Source organism: Periplaneta americana, chromosome 13 (genome assembly GCF_040183065.1).
Source record: "Periplaneta americana isolate PAMFEO1 chromosome 13, P.americana_PAMFEO1_priV1, whole genome shotgun sequence".
NCBI lineage: Eukaryota > Metazoa > Arthropoda > Insecta > Blattodea > Blattidae > Periplaneta > Periplaneta americana.
In genome coordinates this window covers 50,899,657-50,916,992 of record NC_091129.1, presented here as the reverse complement: position 1 = coordinate 50,916,992, position 17,336 = coordinate 50,899,657, and the positions used below count along the sequence as shown (strand labels likewise).

Below are 17,336 nucleotides of genomic sequence, written 5' to 3'. Positions count from 1 at the left end.
ATTCGCCACTGCTGCGAATATTTCGCGTCGGTGTGGGGAGGCCTTACAGTCAACGCCAGCAGCTAGGGAAGAACATGATGAACCCAATGACAACTATAATTGTGTTGAACTTGAACCTCCTATAGAGCATGTGTAGAAATTCCCCAAAAGAACAAAATATTGGTTAAAGTCTGGAAAAGACTTTCTTCGTTACTCATTTTGAAAATATATCTAAAATTAGATCTGTATTCATCTGAAAATTTCAGCAGGCAGTGTAAAAATGTTATATTTTTAAGTAATTTTGCAATTTATGAACATAATATGTATAATTTGCAATGATAATAATTATGTGTATAATTTTCATTGGTAATCATAAAATTAGACCTTTATTCAAATGAAAATTTCAGCAGGCAATCTTAAAAAATGTTATATTTTTCTGTAATTTTGTAAAATATTATGAAAATAATAATGTATATAATCTGTACTGATAACCATATTATTTGTTCAATATTCTACAGTATTCAAAATTAATATATACTCACATCACGATTAAGTGCAAAACGAGTTACACGCAGATCTGTGCAAATCAAATCATATCCTCTTTTTTAATTTAAATAATTTGACGAAGGAAGAATTTTGAAGACCAATATTTGCTCTAAAATCTTGTTACTATAGAAGGAATTGGATGATGAAAAAGAATTATAAAATACTCGTACACTGTAAATATACTGTGTGGCACATTTTTCTCATTTCCAAGAAAAGTTTTCTGGGGATATAACTTATTTTGCATTTGAGCTCTTCAAATAGCTGCAAATCAACACCATTTGTCAGCATGGAACCATTCATTCATTAGATTCAGCACCGTATTAGAAGTGTTTATAAAGTGATCATATTGTTTACTTGGAATAATCATAATTATATCATCTGAAAATAAAATTACATGGAATAAATTATTTATGGTTAAGGCTAAATTATTACCGGTAATATAAACTAGAAACAACAATGGACCTAAAATTTACCTCTGGGGACTCCATGTTTTATGTTTCTAGATTATGAATAAGTAACTTTGTGACTATTTGGTATATTTATTTCTAGTTTTTGTTTTCTATTTGATAAGTAAGCTGTAAATCAACGTAACGTCTCATCTCTTTAAAACCATAAAACTTTATTTTTTTTACTAATATGTCGTGATCTACACATCGATGGCCCAGAACCAGACTGTTCCAAGTCCATTTTACTATTTCTTTCTTCAGGAGAGCTATTTTAAGCTCCTGACATTCAAAGCTTCATGAAACTATTTAGAATAGCTTCATAGCAACCTTATGGAGAGGAATATTTACAATTTTGTTCGATTCATATATGCAGACAAGAATTGGAACACAATGAAACACAGATTTCTTTCTTATAAAAAGTTTGACTTAGAACAGTCTGGTTCTCAGCCATCGACATGTAAATCAAATGCTTTAGCCCAGTCACAAAAATATCCCTCCGATATGTAACTTCGAATTTAAAGAATTTAGTACTTCATCCACCAACCTAAAAAGAGCAGCCTCTGTCAATTTTTTTTTTCTAAATCCAAACTGCTCCAAAAATAATATATTGTTGGACTTCAGATAATGATATAATCGATCCGGTGCTGTGGATTGAGCCTAGGCGTAGCTTAGTGGTAGAGCACCTAGTGCGTAGAACTGGGAGTCCTGAGCTCTATCCCCGACGCTGGAGCGAATTTATTAACAAATAATAATCATAACAGAGAATTCTGTAGAACCAAAAATTAAGAATATTTAAACATATCCTCTAAAGAAGTTCAAGTTCCATTTATAGCAACTATATATTTCATTTCTCACTTTATTATACATAGTATGAATATAAATCTGAAATGAAATCTTTGATTTGATCTGGATTCATTTACAAATTTGTGTTCTTAAATATGAAAAGTGCTCCGTTACGTTTTACAAAGCTAAATATATATCAAGTACATCATTTCCCGTAAATACTGAGTGTAAATATTTCCATAGAATAGAAGAAACCACTGTATATAGACTGACGGCATGCCCAAAACACTTTCGGTATTAGAGATGTTCAACTCATTATTATCATGAAAATTTGAAATGTGATATTTTGAGGAATCATAATATATCACCAGAATAATTAAAACAAGTAGATAATTTGCCTTGCATTTCTTTGAAATCAATAGCAACGAGCAAGATACATATAATTTTCAATTTAATTGCATTACCATCGTCTCACATCGGCACTCTAATAGATAGTACATCCTTTAAAACCGCAAAGGCTTTACGCCGGTCTAGACGAAAATCTGTAATTTGGGACTCCACTTGCGTCGACACTCTAGCTCCATTTCACTTGCCGAATACCTCCAGATGCGCAGCATCTGCTGCTGAATTAGCCGCGAAGGAAAAAAAGTCAATAAATATGCACATCTTTTAGACAATTATATCTTTATCCCCTTTGCTGTGGAGATCTTCAGTCCTTGGAGTTATGACGCTAAAGTTTTGGAACCATATCTTAAATCGGCCAAATTTTGAACTCCATTACTAGTGATCGCTGTTACACTAATTATTCGCATCAACTCTTAACTATTCAAGGCGGAAATGCAATGAGCGTTTTAGGTACTCTTCCCGAATAAAGCCCTTTGGACGAAATTTTCCTTCTTTACAATTGATTAAGTATTTTGTGTGTAAATGTATTTATTGTAAATAAATAAGTTATGTAATCCAATTTCTGTCATGATCTAGTCCGGTTCACTAAAACGCTTATTTTATTAAGTGGGCCATTTAGGAAATAAAAGGGATAAAGGTATTTTTTACAAGTGAAATTGTACAAATATGTATGTGTTATATTATATTCCTATGAGGTACTCGTAAATACAAGTCTAAAAATTCAACTTTGATATCTGCTCGGACTAGTGCCACTATTTTGAAGAATTTTGTCATCATAAATTTCACACATCAGACTTTAAGTCTATTCCAGTTTAGAAGATACTTACAATTATTTATTTATATTGCTATTTGACTCTTGGACGGCCTGCGGTTTTCTTCTTCCTGTATATGTTTAGTCAATACTCCGAAAACTGATTGGAACCTCATAAGTTACACTAATAAGGCATCAATCATGAGACAACTAAGCCAGGAAACAATTGAATAAGGTGATCAGATCCTTTTCCCCTTCATTGCATGCACTTTGACAAGTTAGATGCTTTATTAATCAGACTTAAGAGTATGTAACAATTATTCTTCCCCCAACACACATCGTCAAGTGACATGTACAGTAGTGCACATAATAGGTGTATCAACCAGAACCTCAATCAGAAGTTCTTCCTGTATTATTAATGCAAGTTAAAAATCTGCATAGGCATCTAGTTCTTAATCTTATTCATCTCCGTGATTTGAAGTGTGGTCTTTAGTCGCTGTAGGCCAAAACTTTGCCAAATGAGCTAACTAGGGCTGCAGTTTTTGCTATATGCGTATATAAATTAAAATTATGGACATAGGAACGACAGATAATTTTTTATTATTACTTATTTTATATACACGTGTTCTTTTTTTAAAATAAAACATTTAAATGTTTGCAGGCAACGCACTGGGGACGGTAGTGATGTTCATCCTCGGCTCCATCCTGCAGAAGAACTGGCGCCTAATCGCTGGTCTCAGCGTCATTGTTCCTGTGTTGTCGATTCTGGTCGTGTGGTGCTTCTTGCCAGAGAGTCCAATCTGGCTCCTCTCAAAAGGCAGAATTAAAGAAGCCGAGATCTCATTGAAGCGCGTGAGAAATGTGCCGCCCGATCAGAATCTACCAGCCGGTCTGCAACAGGAGCTGGATGCCATGATGTCGTACAGCATGAGCCAAGATGTTAAAAAGGAGACATTTACAGAGCAACTTTCTTACCTAAGACAACCTGAGGCCTATAAACCACTACTGATTCTCAATGCATTCACTTTCTTCCAGCATTTTTCGGGCTGCACAATCATCATGTTCTACGCCCTCAGCATCGTGAGCGACATGGGTGTGAATGTAGACACCTATGTAGCGACGGTGGTCCTCAGTGTGGCTAGACTTGTAGTGGTGGTCGCCTTGTCCTACGCGTCCAAGCGATTCGGGCGTCGAGCTCTTTGCAATGTGTCTGGAGTTGGTATGTCTCTGTCATTGACGGCTTTGGCGCTGTTCTCTGGCCTCATGCACGCGGATGTCATCGACAGTGAAGAAGCTTATCGGTTCAATTGGATTCCCGTCACGTCTTTGTTGTTGTTTGTTGTCACGTCAAGTCTTGGATTCTTCTGGTTGCCGGCGTCCATGATGGGGGAACTGTTTCCAACCAAGATCCGCGGCAGCGCTGCAGGTTTCACCGGTTTGATGGGCTGTTGCTTGTTCTTTTTGGTTGTCAAATTATACCCCTATCTGAAAGAGACGATGAGATACCACAACGTTTTCATTTTATATGCTGTAATATCCGTCATTGGAACTATTGTTATGTATTTCTATCTGCCGGAGACTCAGGGGAAGACCCTTGCAGAAATCGAGCAATATTTCAAAAGTGGAGAAAGAGCAACAAGAGCAGAACACAAGAGTCTCACTTCGCTTGAAATACATTCAACGAAGGAAGATAATGTATCATCAGAAACAAGTAGACTGACATGCAATTGAATACCATAGCGTTCACTTGATGTTAAAGATTAAAACATATTTATTAACTTTTGAACTCCATAAGTCTGCATGCAATAACTGCAATTATTAGACGTTTATGTCAAAGAACACGATATTTTTTATCTCAATATAACTTTTTGGTACCTGTCTTTGAGGAGCAGCCATGAATTAGCAGTGATAATTATTACACTAAGAAACGGGAAATAATTGTATCATACAATCAAACATTGTGGGACTCAGAGCACGGATAAGGAAAATTATTCAAATCTGCTTTACCTGAAAGACTAGATTTGCATAATATATACGTCACTGTATACGTTAACAGAAAACCACAATTCCAAGTCACACAGAGATTGTGTGCACTCGATGTGGGTCTCTGGCGTTTCGTCAGCCCACGCGAGTTGTGTGGATATAAAGGGAAAAGTTGGGACGGTGTCGGGTGGAGTTCCCGGGTAGCTCAGTTGGCAGAGCGCTGGTACGTTCAACCAGAGGTCCCGGGATCGATACCCGGCCCCGGAAAAATTTTTTCCTTGAAATTATTCAAATCTGCTTTACAGGGAACCTTACCTGAAAGACAAGATTTGCATCTGAAATAGCATTTGATGACTATATGAAGAATGAGTTAAATCAATTTTGTGAAATTTTTGCAAGCGGAACTTAGAACTTTACAGCCATCTTTGGGTCTATAATACAGTAGGCCTACTCAAATTTACAGGGCTAACCCATATTATTGAAGAATATAAGATTATTTGTAGGTAATCTTAGCTGCTTATGGCCAAAGCTTGCTAATAACTTATATTCCAGTCCAGAACATTTTACGAAATTGATTTTCCTTGTTATTAGTGTGTGATCTTCACTTAATAATATGTGATTATTTTACAAAAAAAAATAGTTATTTAGGTTTCCTTATTCCTAAGGAATAAACATTGCCCTCAAATTGTGATAACTGTTCCATAATCTGTCCAGGTACATCGTAATGTGATACGAAACGTTTCACTGTTTCTAAAACTGTAACAGTATCATTTAGAGGCAAGCATGTGAGGTTCCAATAATGAATATACCTTTATTTTCGCGCATTCTGATATTTTCACGGCAAATCTAATTTCGAAAAAAAAAATGGAAAATATAAGTGACATTCCGCATTTCCTGCAATTTATAATAGACTACTATCGTAAAAGTGTAAAAAAAAAGAAAAACATAAATCGTGCATCCAAATTAAATTAACATGCGAATTTTGTCAGGGCAGAAAGAATAGCCTATGTGTAATAGACGCATAATTGCGAAACATATAAAAGAAGCTTTATTATGTTATTATTTTTATTATTATTATTTTATTACTATCAGCCACCGGCGTAGCTCAGTCGGTTAAGGCGCTTGCTTGCCAGTCTTCGGGCACGGGTTCGATCCCCGCTTGGGCTGATTACCTGGTTGGGTTTTTTCCTAGGTTTTCCCCAACTGTAATGTGAATTGCAAGGCAATCTATGGCGAATCCTCGGCCTCATCTCGCCAAATACCATCTCGCTATCATCAATCTCATCGACGCTAAATAACCTAGTAGGTGATACAGCGTCGTTAAATAACCACTAAAAATTATTATTATCACTAGCATCAAAATTATCGATATTATCATTATTATCACAATCATCATTGTCAACATTTTCTTAGGCATAAGAAGGGATTTAGTTGGAAAATAATAACGCCTGTACTGTATAATTTAAAATTCCGGCGTTCGTGTCTGGGATTGAGAGTCTTTTGTTATTGTCAATTTAAAGAACACACAAGAAATTACAACAAACTTCGATTACAATATATGAAAGGATTAGAGCCATTTTGGATACAGATAACATGTTTTTTTTTTCTAATAGGTACTATAGTCGAACTTGTGTAATTTTAAGTTTTTAATTCAAAATCGTGGTTAATTCGAACATTTCGCGCGGTGTCTCAACATTCTACAAAAGGCAATGTAAAAAAGCCTGTAATTCGATTTTTTTTTTTTTGTAATTCGAAGTGAAATTCAATGACATTTATTTCCAAAGTTATGAAAATCAGTCCAAAACATAGCTCGAGAAAATGTAGCCATGTCTTCAGTTGAAGAAGAAGGACCAGTACATCCGGAGAAAACATTGCCTACCATCGGCCAAGCCATAGACCACATCCAGGAATTAAGACTTTATATTGAAGGACTGCAGTATGTAAGTATTACAATTTTACAATCGCTTAATAAAGTCGAAGAATTTTTCATGACTCAAAGATTGAATACTAAAAATAAACACAAACAAACAAGGAAAATTATCAAGTTTTTTTAAATTGAATGTCCTGTGTTTGGCAATTTTGTAAAACATTTTGAATAAATAGTTTTGTTGTTATTATAATGCAGTGATTTTTATAAAAGAGGTTCCGGGTTCGAATCCGATATGGGCTCATTAATTTAGTTAGTTGGTTTGGACCCTTTCTCTCAAAAAGCGTTGGTATATTTAAATCAAAATTCCCCTGGATTGAAAAATGAGAAAACAATTAAAACAACTACTTCTTTAAAATCTAGGATAATTATATTTTAATAGTCTCTTTCACTTCGAATTAACCAAGTTCGACTGTATTTTCGGTAGTGCACTCTCAACTGCTGGACACCTACAGCATCACAGAACTGAATACACGCGGAATCAGTTGTCACCTCTAAATCAATCGTATCTTATTCAACAGTTCTTGGGATTGGGGATAAGCGGTGGCGTTTTAACGCATGAGCGAAATCTGTGGCGGACCGGGGCCTCCAGCTATAAGCGGCCAAAAAATGATGACAATAGCTATAATAATAAATAGCCCTAAAGGATCAAATCAATTTATTATTAATATTTGGAGCAAAACTTTACTCACTGAACAATAATGTTGTGTTTTGTTGCTGCCTCTCTCGTCACTGCTTCAACAATATTGCACTAGCATCTCTGTCATTATGTCTCAGAGTGACTCTATATAAACCAGAATCCTTGCTTGGCAATTGGATTATTATTGTACAGTCCCCACACTTCAACTTCTAGCAAGAGAACCTTTCTTGTTCCTCATATCTAGGGTTTCCATACGTCCGGGTTTTCCAGGACAGGTCCTCTTTTTAGGGTTTTTAGGTTAAATTTAAAATACGACGTTACTAGTGAAGGAAAATGGCTTAAACATTTGCAACAGTTACTTTTTTGTAACTTGGAACATTCTAATCGTTACAGCTAAGTAAGGCTTTAGTTCACGCCAGTTTAAATGCTCTCGTGAACTTTCCTTTCTGTAACTTACTCTTTGACCGAGATATATTATCGATGTTTTATTTTTGTAATGTTTGGAAGCTTGCATCTTGTGTTTAAAACTGTTGCCACTAGATGGCAATGCTATATGTCGTCTTCCGGTTACTATTGCTTGCCGGCTACCTACCAAGTTTTTTTAGGTTGCAAAATTAATCAAAGGACTTCACATCATCTATAGAGATATCGGTATTCAGAAGAAATTGCCCCAGTCAAGCGATTCCACCAACCAGCGGTATTTTGTTGTACTGTGCATGCTTGTACTTTGTACGAGAAGAAATGTTAAAACGAAAGTGTAAATTTTCTGCCGAGTTACAGAAGAAATATACTTGTTTCCGAAGAGTTAGAGATGATTTCGAAGGTGAATGCATAGTAAGTAAAGCCGGTACATTTGTGGTAATGTCGAAGAAATGAGAACTTGATTTGCAGGAACATCTGAATTGTGAAAACACAAACAAGAGTTCGCTAATCTTCAGGCACATTAGAAGTGGACCAAGTATTTTGAGTCTTGTAATAGTGTGTTCCATTCAGAGCTTTTGAAGATTCCACAATTTGTTTTTGCTATTGCATCACATAATGCAAACTTGGAACGCATTTTCTATTTCATGCAAAGTCAGTGGAGCAAAGAAAGAGGAAACTTATCTATGGAATCAGTGCGAAGTATATTGCTAGTTCAGTATAATTATAAGCATGTTGCAAAGAATTTGAGAACTATCTTTTAAGTACTAAGCAATTATTGAACAAAATCAGATCCACAGATAAATATGCTTGAGCCAGTCAGCGTCAGAAATATGGACAAAGTATAGGGTAAGGTTGCGTATATCGCACCACTTCAGCATTTATAATTTTTATTGAACAATACAGTTTTTATTTTCTGCATTCCTTTACAGAGATACATTCCCAGACCATTTACCTTTCATGTAAAAAAGAATCCTTCAAATTGATTTAATATTTTTAATTAAAATTACATTTTCGAAACACTTGTCAGTGGTGCCATTTAGGCAACTAGTTTCCTAAATAGCACCTGCGGTTTCTTAAATCGCACCTCTTTATCTGTAGGGAACAGGACGAAGGAAAGCTTTTAATATTGAACATACTGAACAGTATATAATATGAATAATGTAATAAATGCAATTTAAAAGTTTATTGAAATTAATGAAAGAGAGTAACGCATCTTCAAATGAAATTGAAAAAATGGAGCATAAATTACCTAACATTTAAACTTCCTGAATGCGTTTTTTAATGTTACACATTTGCCATGTGCTTCACCAGGTAGTTCAGACTGTAAACTGCGTCACTTTTTCTCCGCGATCATCTCGAAGCCACCTAAGAACTGCTTCATGATATAGCTGTCTCAAATGGTTTGAAGATAGAAACATGTAAAGGCTGGGTCTATGAGTATTATAATGAGGAAGCTGAAACAGGAGCACACCATTTTCCTGAGATAATCTAAGAGCTTCTATATTGTTGGAATGGGTCGTATAGGTGGACATACAGAAGCAGCACTTTTCTCTATAGCAGGTTTGAATGGCAAATAAAATGTTTGAGCTATTCGACAAATAGTTCACTGTTGATGTAACCTGACTCAGAGCAAACAACTAACTATCCTGGAGGAGCACCAGCTGATAATGAAGGATGCGCTGTTTGACGTTTAAAAATGATCATGGGTGGCATAAAATATCTGGTGCGCTCGTATAACACACACTTGGTGTATTAACGTCCTTTTCACCATTTAATATTGCACCCACCTGATGCATTCCTCGTTCAGATAAAATTTTTGTGGCCTTGTTTTGTACGGTTATAATTGCTACAGTTGCTCATATCGCACCGGTGCGAATTAGGCACCTACAAAGTGGTGCGAATTGAGAAACTACGTCATAAGTTATTATTTCCTTCATTCTAGCCTATAATCACCACATGTTCGAAAATCCTACGAAGTTAAATGTTCTTTAATATTTCTTTAAACCAATAACATCTTAAGATTATGGATTCCTTTGCATACAAATCCGTTATTTAGTTACAAATTGTTAGCTAAATATACATCCACCTGAGCGATTATATTAGATACACTATCACCACGCTGCTGACACAAAGAAGTGGCAGAAATCAAGTAAAATGGTGGAACTTCATATGGTAGATTGTAACAATACCACTAGATACCACACTATTACAGTAACTTGTTTCAAACTAGCAGTGGTGCCATTTAGGAAGCGGTGCGATTTATGCTACTCTACCTTATATCAAAGTGATAGATCATAAGGTAACTTTTTCGTAACAATATAATATAGGATACCAAAGTATTGAAATTGTGTGTTATTTTTACTGTTTTTGTGATTAATAATTAGACTCATGGTTATAAAGATTGAATTATAATCAATTCACTTAAGCCTATTTGTATTATTATGATGTTATTTAAGGTTAAGAAAATTACTACTAGCAATATTTCTCAGCATTGAATTATAATCAATTCACTTAAGCCTATTTGTATTATTATTATGTTATTTAAGGTTAAGAAAATTACTACTAGCAATATTTCTCAGCTTCAATATTGTACATACTGTGCATATATTAGTATTGTACATGATCTATGATAGCGATGTGTTCGGAAGTAGTTGTCGATGAAGTGTCCTCTTGTTTGCTAATCAAAACATGGCAACCCTACTCATATCGAAATCCCTTCTAAAATTCTGTAAAATCGTAGGTAATGCACAAATAAAGCAGGGTGCAATAAACGAGCGGTCGATACAACATGTAACTTAACATAGGAAAAATATTACTGTTATAAATACTTATGTAGGAGAAGGTTGACTATTTTGCACCACTTTTCAGGTTTTATTTTTTATCTTTACATGCAACTTCCCTAATTTATTTTAGTTGCATTATCATTTAATATGTAGTGTTTGGCAACTAATATATTTTTTCGTGTAGTTATGATGGATTATAAGCGCATTTTAAATTCTTTTTCACAAGCTGCAAGTAGTACCATTTTGGAAACCAATTTCTCTAATCGTACCTCGTAGTATCCCAAATCGTACCTAAATTAAACTCAAGGTTGAAACGGATTGTATACAAAATTAATGTTATATATTATGGCATTAATTGCTATACATTGTTACTTCACTTGAATTTAAGAGTTACGTACATTTATGCTGCCTAACTGTAACCAAACTTTAAAAAAAAATCAATATAACATTCATACTTTATTCTAAACAACAAATAATTATGTAATTATCGACAATGTACTATAAGATTACTGAACCTGATCCACTATCAAACATCATTGTAATTACAGACATATTTACACTAATTGAACATTTGTAAATAAAGGGAGTTATAAAAAAGTAATCTGTGACCTATTTTTATATTATATTATATCATATTATATTACTTACTTACAAATGGCTTTTAAGGAACCCGAAGGTTCATTGCCGCCCTCACATAAGCCCGCCAGCGGTCCCTATTCTGTGCAAGATTAATCCAGTCTCTATCTTCATACCCCACCTTCCTCAAATCCATTTTAATATTATATTATATTATATTATATTATATTATATTATATTATATTATATTATATTATATTATTAGCTGAAAGCACCCGGCGTTGCCCGGGTTGTCCTTTTTGCTTCTTCTTTTTTTTTTTTAACTAAATTGGTTTTAGACTTTTCGAAAATCTCAGAAACTCAACTATAGACAACCAAAACGAATTGTCTTTACTAAGCTTCTCTCGTCCATAAACATGAATCTTTAGATATTGTTACTTACAAGAATTAATGAACTTCTTAGCCAAATCCTGCCAGAGTTAACTCAATTTAAACCAGCTGTAGATCAGGCATCCGAAAGAAAACATATCATATGCCTTACGTTCAAATGCTTTTTACTCTATATATATAGTTGTTTGTCTTTATTTATTTATTCTGGTGTAGTTAAGGCCATTATTCCTTCTCTTCCACACCACCACAAATACGAATGAAATAATACAGTAGTAACGTCTAACTATAAATAAAGTAAAACCAAACGAAAATATATGCTGACTAAAGTCACACATACGTACTTTAAATGAATTAGCATTGTCTTGAAGGTCAGCAAAACAAAATCACACCATATTAATTCTTATTTTATAAACAGAATATAGATACAATATAAACTCGCAATAAGTCATTTTTAACATAAAGATTAATATTCTGAGAGACGTTTACTGGTATTTTAGAAATTAAGAGATGTTATTTCCACAGCATTGACAGCATTATGATAAGAGCAATTGTTACTACTTATGGCTCCATGGGAACTTGAATTTTTAAGTAAGTATATTGAAATAATTATGTAGTCTATTAGATGATTTGTGTTAGTTTTATGAAAAAATCATACAGACTTTATGACGTGTATATGAGTATTAATCATTCGATTCTTTTTATCAAGTGTTTTCTAAGTCATACGAGCGGAAATCGCTCAAAGTTTAAACTTCCGGTGTTGTTACAGCTAATTCCATTTGAATTAAACGAAATCGCTATGAAATTGTTTCTGTTTCTTTCTTTTTAATGAGCCAAAGAGAGAAGGCACATACTTGGTATTCTATGTATGCTACGTCCTTGAGTTCTAATTTCCCACAAGATAAAGGTAATTATCCGATATCTTGTGTTGTCTTGGAGAGAGGGAATGTGATATCGTAACGATCCAACGCCAGAGTAGTACCGAAGTATGCCCCTTTAACTCGACAAAAGGAGAAATATAACCAACGATTATTAATGCGTAAAATAAAAAGTAAAATCACCCACAGACAATGTTTCGGAGGAAGAATTAAATTAATTAATTTCTTTTTGTAGGACTTTTACAACAAAATTTAGGTCAAATTGAAGATGGAAAAAATAGGGAAGAAATTGAACACAATGATAACTGTACTTTATTACTTTCTTCCGCATGGGACTCTCATTCGGGAGATCCGTGGTTCGATTCCCGGACCGACCAACCAGACTGTGCTTTTCCGCAGTTTTCTACAGTTACTTAGGCAAATGCCGGGTTGGAATTTTCGTTACCACGGTCCATTTCCCTTCCCCTCCCGTGTAGAAAGAGAATTTATATTTCATGTCATATAATTCATCTTCTTTATCTCAGTCAATAAACATATTCAGGTCAAGACGCAAGTCTTCATCTGCTTACGAGAGGGGGCGTCCTCTCTGCAACCGTATCTGGGTTCATAGCCTTCCGCAATATCTTTGCCAGGATTAATTCCTTAAGAGCATTTCCAAGGGCGCTTTGATACCTCGGAAAGGCCATTGGAATGGATCCTATGCTGCTTAGTCACCTTGGCGGTATGAACTTAGAGAGGGGAGGGTAAGAGGCCCCTATTGAGTAAGCGGGTGAGGGGTCATATGCGGCCGGTGGGCTGGTACACCCTCATCCTCATTCATCCCATAACATTCGGGGTGAACAATAGCTCTCAGGTCGTTCTAACCCACCCTTAGCCACCGTGACCTAACCTAAACCTAACCAACTTAACCTAACCTATTATTACTTTTATACTGGTACACCCTCATCCTCATTCATTCCATAACATTCGGGGTGAACAGTAGCTCTCAGGTCGTTCTAACCCACTCGCAGCCACCGTGACCTAACCTAAACCTAACAAACTTAATCTAGCCTATTATTACTTTTATAATATTATGGCTGCAAACATTGGACACACAGAATGTGTAAGTTGAAATGAATATAATAAACAAAATTGCATTTCTTTGAAAATAATTGCAGTTTTTCATTGTTAGGCAGTAATTATTTTATTTTTTATATTATTGGGTAATTTTACGACATCTCAGGTTAAGTAGCGTCTGAATGAAATGAAGGTGACAATGCAGGTGAAATGAGTCCGGGGTTCAGCACCGAAAGATACTCAGCATTTGCTCGTATTGGGTTGTGGGAAAACCCCGGAAAAAACCTCAACCACATAACTTGCCCTGACAGGGACTCGAACCCGGGCCACCTCGTTTCGCGACCAGATGCGCTGACCGTTACTCCACAGATATGGACGCCAGTAATTAATCCTACCGAGGATGACAGAAACGAATGAAATTATCAAAAATTAGCGACGCAACAGAGGAACAAGGAACACATTAAAAATGATATCAAACTTAATTTGAACGCATGGAAACTGCAAGATCCGTTAAAAGTTCAGAAAATTCAAACCCGAAAAGAAAAGGAGTTGAGGTCGGCCGAAATACGGATTATGGAAAGAATAATTATTATGATATTTAAGAAGAAACCCTTATTGAATAATTATGATGATGATGATGATGATGATGATGATGATGATGATGATGATGACGATGACGATGACGGTGGTAAGGAGTAGGAGAACGATGATAATAATTCTGTGGCCGGAAGGAAAAAGGTCTTAAGTAAAAATTTTATACTTTTCAGGGGAGCAGTAGAAAGATTGAAATTGGTATCAATTATAGAGTTTTTTAATTAAGAGGTTTTTCCTGGATATCATTTGTTTATATTTCTTCTAAAATAGGTAATGTTGCTCATTTAACAATTTTCTTGGTTATTTCCAAAAATAGCCGCACTTAAGCCCTTTTAAGACTAGAACCCAAACTGAGTAAAAGGGACTATTTAAACATAAGACCTTTTTCATGTCAAAATAAATGAGAAATGTAAATTATTAGGAATGCAAAATGGGTCTTAAAGAATTATAGGATTGTTATCCTGGTGCTTAAAGTATTAAAAGGAAAGGACATCAGTACCGTCAACGGGGGTAACATTGGCCCATTAAGGTTAACTTTGGCCCGACAGAAATTACATATTTGAATTGTTATATCTCTCACAAAATATTGACAGTAGCTGCCATCTACACATTATAGTTGAGGCTGCTAAGATATATCACATTTTGTGGAGATATAACAATTAAAATATGTATTCTTTGTTGGGCCAAAGTTACTTTAATGGGCCAATGTTACCCCCGTTGACGGTATGTGATAAAATGGCTAAAATGCAATTTAGACCTTTTTAATAGGGAAGCATGGAAAGTAAACATGTGATGGTCTGTAAGGAATAAAGTATTAAATATTCTTAAAGTCCCTTATTCTGTGTGTGCTCGATTCAAAAAGTACTTAGGACATTTGGTAACGCTCTATAAATCCAGTCAGGAGTCTTATTTGACTTTAGCCGTTTTAACAGATTGTAGAGAATTGTTTCCGCTTTCAGAATATGTAAAAATCCCATTTTCACAAAAAATTGACTTAAGACCTTTTTCCTCCCGGCCACAAAATTATAATGCTGTAACTCTGAATGAGACAGAAAGTAGAGAATTTGATTACATACATATTGATGCGTTGGATTTGTAAATCACACTCTATTAGTTCGCACTGCTTGTGTTGCTGCACCGCCCCCTGATAATTGTTTGTTAACTGAGTTCCGTCAGTTGACCTGTCAGGCCGACCACTTCGCACACTCGAGTCAGCTGCCGTTCGAGACGGCGACGCCGCGCTCAGCATGTCCACCACCAAGGTGAGTGACAAATTTAATTAGAAATCTGCCTATTACCTGAGATGAAGCTCCTAAAAATGCATCGAACAGAAATGTTATTGAAATCAGTTTATTATCTATTGTGGATGACATTGAATTCCTTGTGGAAGATGAACAAACTCACATTTACTTATTCGACCCTTTGCTGGCTACCTCCAAATTTTGACATGGTTGACATATGGCTCAATCAGTTTGCTTTGAGATCCCTCATTCAGGAACAGAGATCTTTAACGTACCGAAAATTTCCGACAAATGCGTCTAAAAATATTATTTCCCATTAGAACGAAGTCATAATAATAATTTATTTCATTTGAATGTCGATCATCCCCTGATGGTCATCGTCAGTACATCACCGAGGATGACATTCATTACATGGTATTTAAAGTGTCTACAGATATTCCGACAAATTCCAAGTTCGATTATATAAGTTTCCCCATTTCATGACACATGTACCTACAAAATGAATATTATATAATATTTTGTTCATTATGGAATTTTGGAAAGAAACAAAATATAAATTTGCTTGGAATCGTGCCATTACTTAGCACATAAAATTCTGATCGAAATCCCAATATAACTTACATGAAATGACGTGTGAAATTTGTCTAAATGAGTAAATAATGATAAGCCTTCGCATATACTGTAGTTTCAAACAAAGTGTCAAAAATTGATTTGATTCAAATCGATCTCCTACGTGCATGCACCTTTTGTACAAACTTGCTATAAGTATTCAAATGGTACGAAAATCGACTCCGTACTTCATAAGGATAAATAACGACGGGGAAAGCCCGCAGTATGTTTAAAACGCTATTCAACTTATAGGATGAATTTGCGATATTGGTCGATAAAGTTTCAGAACCACCTTAAAATCAACCAATCACAGTTGTGTTTCCTATAAGACGCTTTGTAAGGAATCGTTTTATCTGACAATTTCGTTTTAAATAACTGCAGCTCCAAGTAATAAATAAATGACTGTAAAAACCTTTCGTGTTCTTATTCTGTAAATATATCATTTCACCTTATCTTACTTTTGAAGTTAAGTATTGTTGTTTCGTATTTCAGTTCTAAAGAGTTGGCATTAGTATTTACTATGTCGTGATAGATATCAATTTGTTTTTGAACTTCATTACAAGGGAAGATAATAATGTCTTATAGCTGTGTTTCATAATAATTATTATCATTTACGTACGTAATTCGGTTTTGCAAATTATTTAATTTTCCAAATCCGAAATGTCTGCTCACCCAAAATTTACAATCTCGAAGTAGCCGTTCGTCCAAAGTGTCCAAACCCCAAATTTTCTGTTCCTTACATTTTTGTTTGTTACCTATTATCATTAGTTTGAACAGTGAGTATAATTTAGAAATTTTCTTATTCCTACAGAATTAGTTAAGTTCCGAAATTGTGATCACGGAACGAAGCGGTTTTTTATTTTATTAATCAAGATAAGGATTTGTTGTGTATGTTCACGTCAAATTCCGGTTTCATGAGAACAGAATTGTTGATAGTCTATCTTTGTGTGTACAATATGTAGGCCTACTCTGCTATTATTTTTGTATTAAGTCATACATCGTAGTTAACGATATATTGTATTTAGGAAATTACTTATATCGAATATGATCCTGTAGGAGAGACTTCTTTATAATAATATTAGTTCATATAACCTGCTATTTCTAGATTCTCTTTAATATTAATAGTTTATTTATTTATGTATATTAACATTTCTTCACACCTATATATTTTACTATTTTTATGTTATGGGTATCAGCTCTTCGGATGTAGCTTTCATATTCTTGATCTATCTTACATATATTTTGTTTTGTTTATCATTAAACTCATCATCTTCATAACTGTGTGGTCTGTTGTGATGAGATAAGTTCAGTTGCCTCTACTGACTTGAT

General features: G+C 34.8%; 2 protein-coding genes across 3 annotated transcripts in view; both read left to right on the top strand.

Moving 5' to 3' along the window:
- The window catches only part of LOC138711882 (facilitated trehalose transporter Tret1-like), a 101,649-nt gene extending 90,388 nt beyond the window's left edge, over nucleotides 1-11,261 (top strand). For both annotated transcript variants that reach the window (XM_069843158.1, XM_069843157.1), the window contains one exon: nucleotides 3,572-11,261. In XM_069843158.1, coding sequence (XP_069699259.1) covers nucleotides 3,572-4,641 — 1,070 coding nt within the window. In that variant the 3' untranslated portion in view covers nucleotides 4,642-11,261. The remainder of the gene's footprint in view (nucleotides 1-3,571) is intronic.
- Nucleotides 11,262-15,301: 4,040 nt separating this feature from the next.
- The window catches only part of LOC138711881 (facilitated trehalose transporter Tret1-2 homolog), a 110,473-nt gene continuing 108,438 nt past the window's right edge, over nucleotides 15,302-17,336 (top strand). Inside the window, exon 1 of the mRNA XM_069843155.1 lies at nucleotides 15,302-15,419. Coding sequence (XP_069699256.1) covers nucleotides 15,405-15,419 — 15 coding nt within the window. The 5' untranslated portion in view covers nucleotides 15,302-15,404. The remainder of the gene's footprint in view (nucleotides 15,420-17,336) is intronic.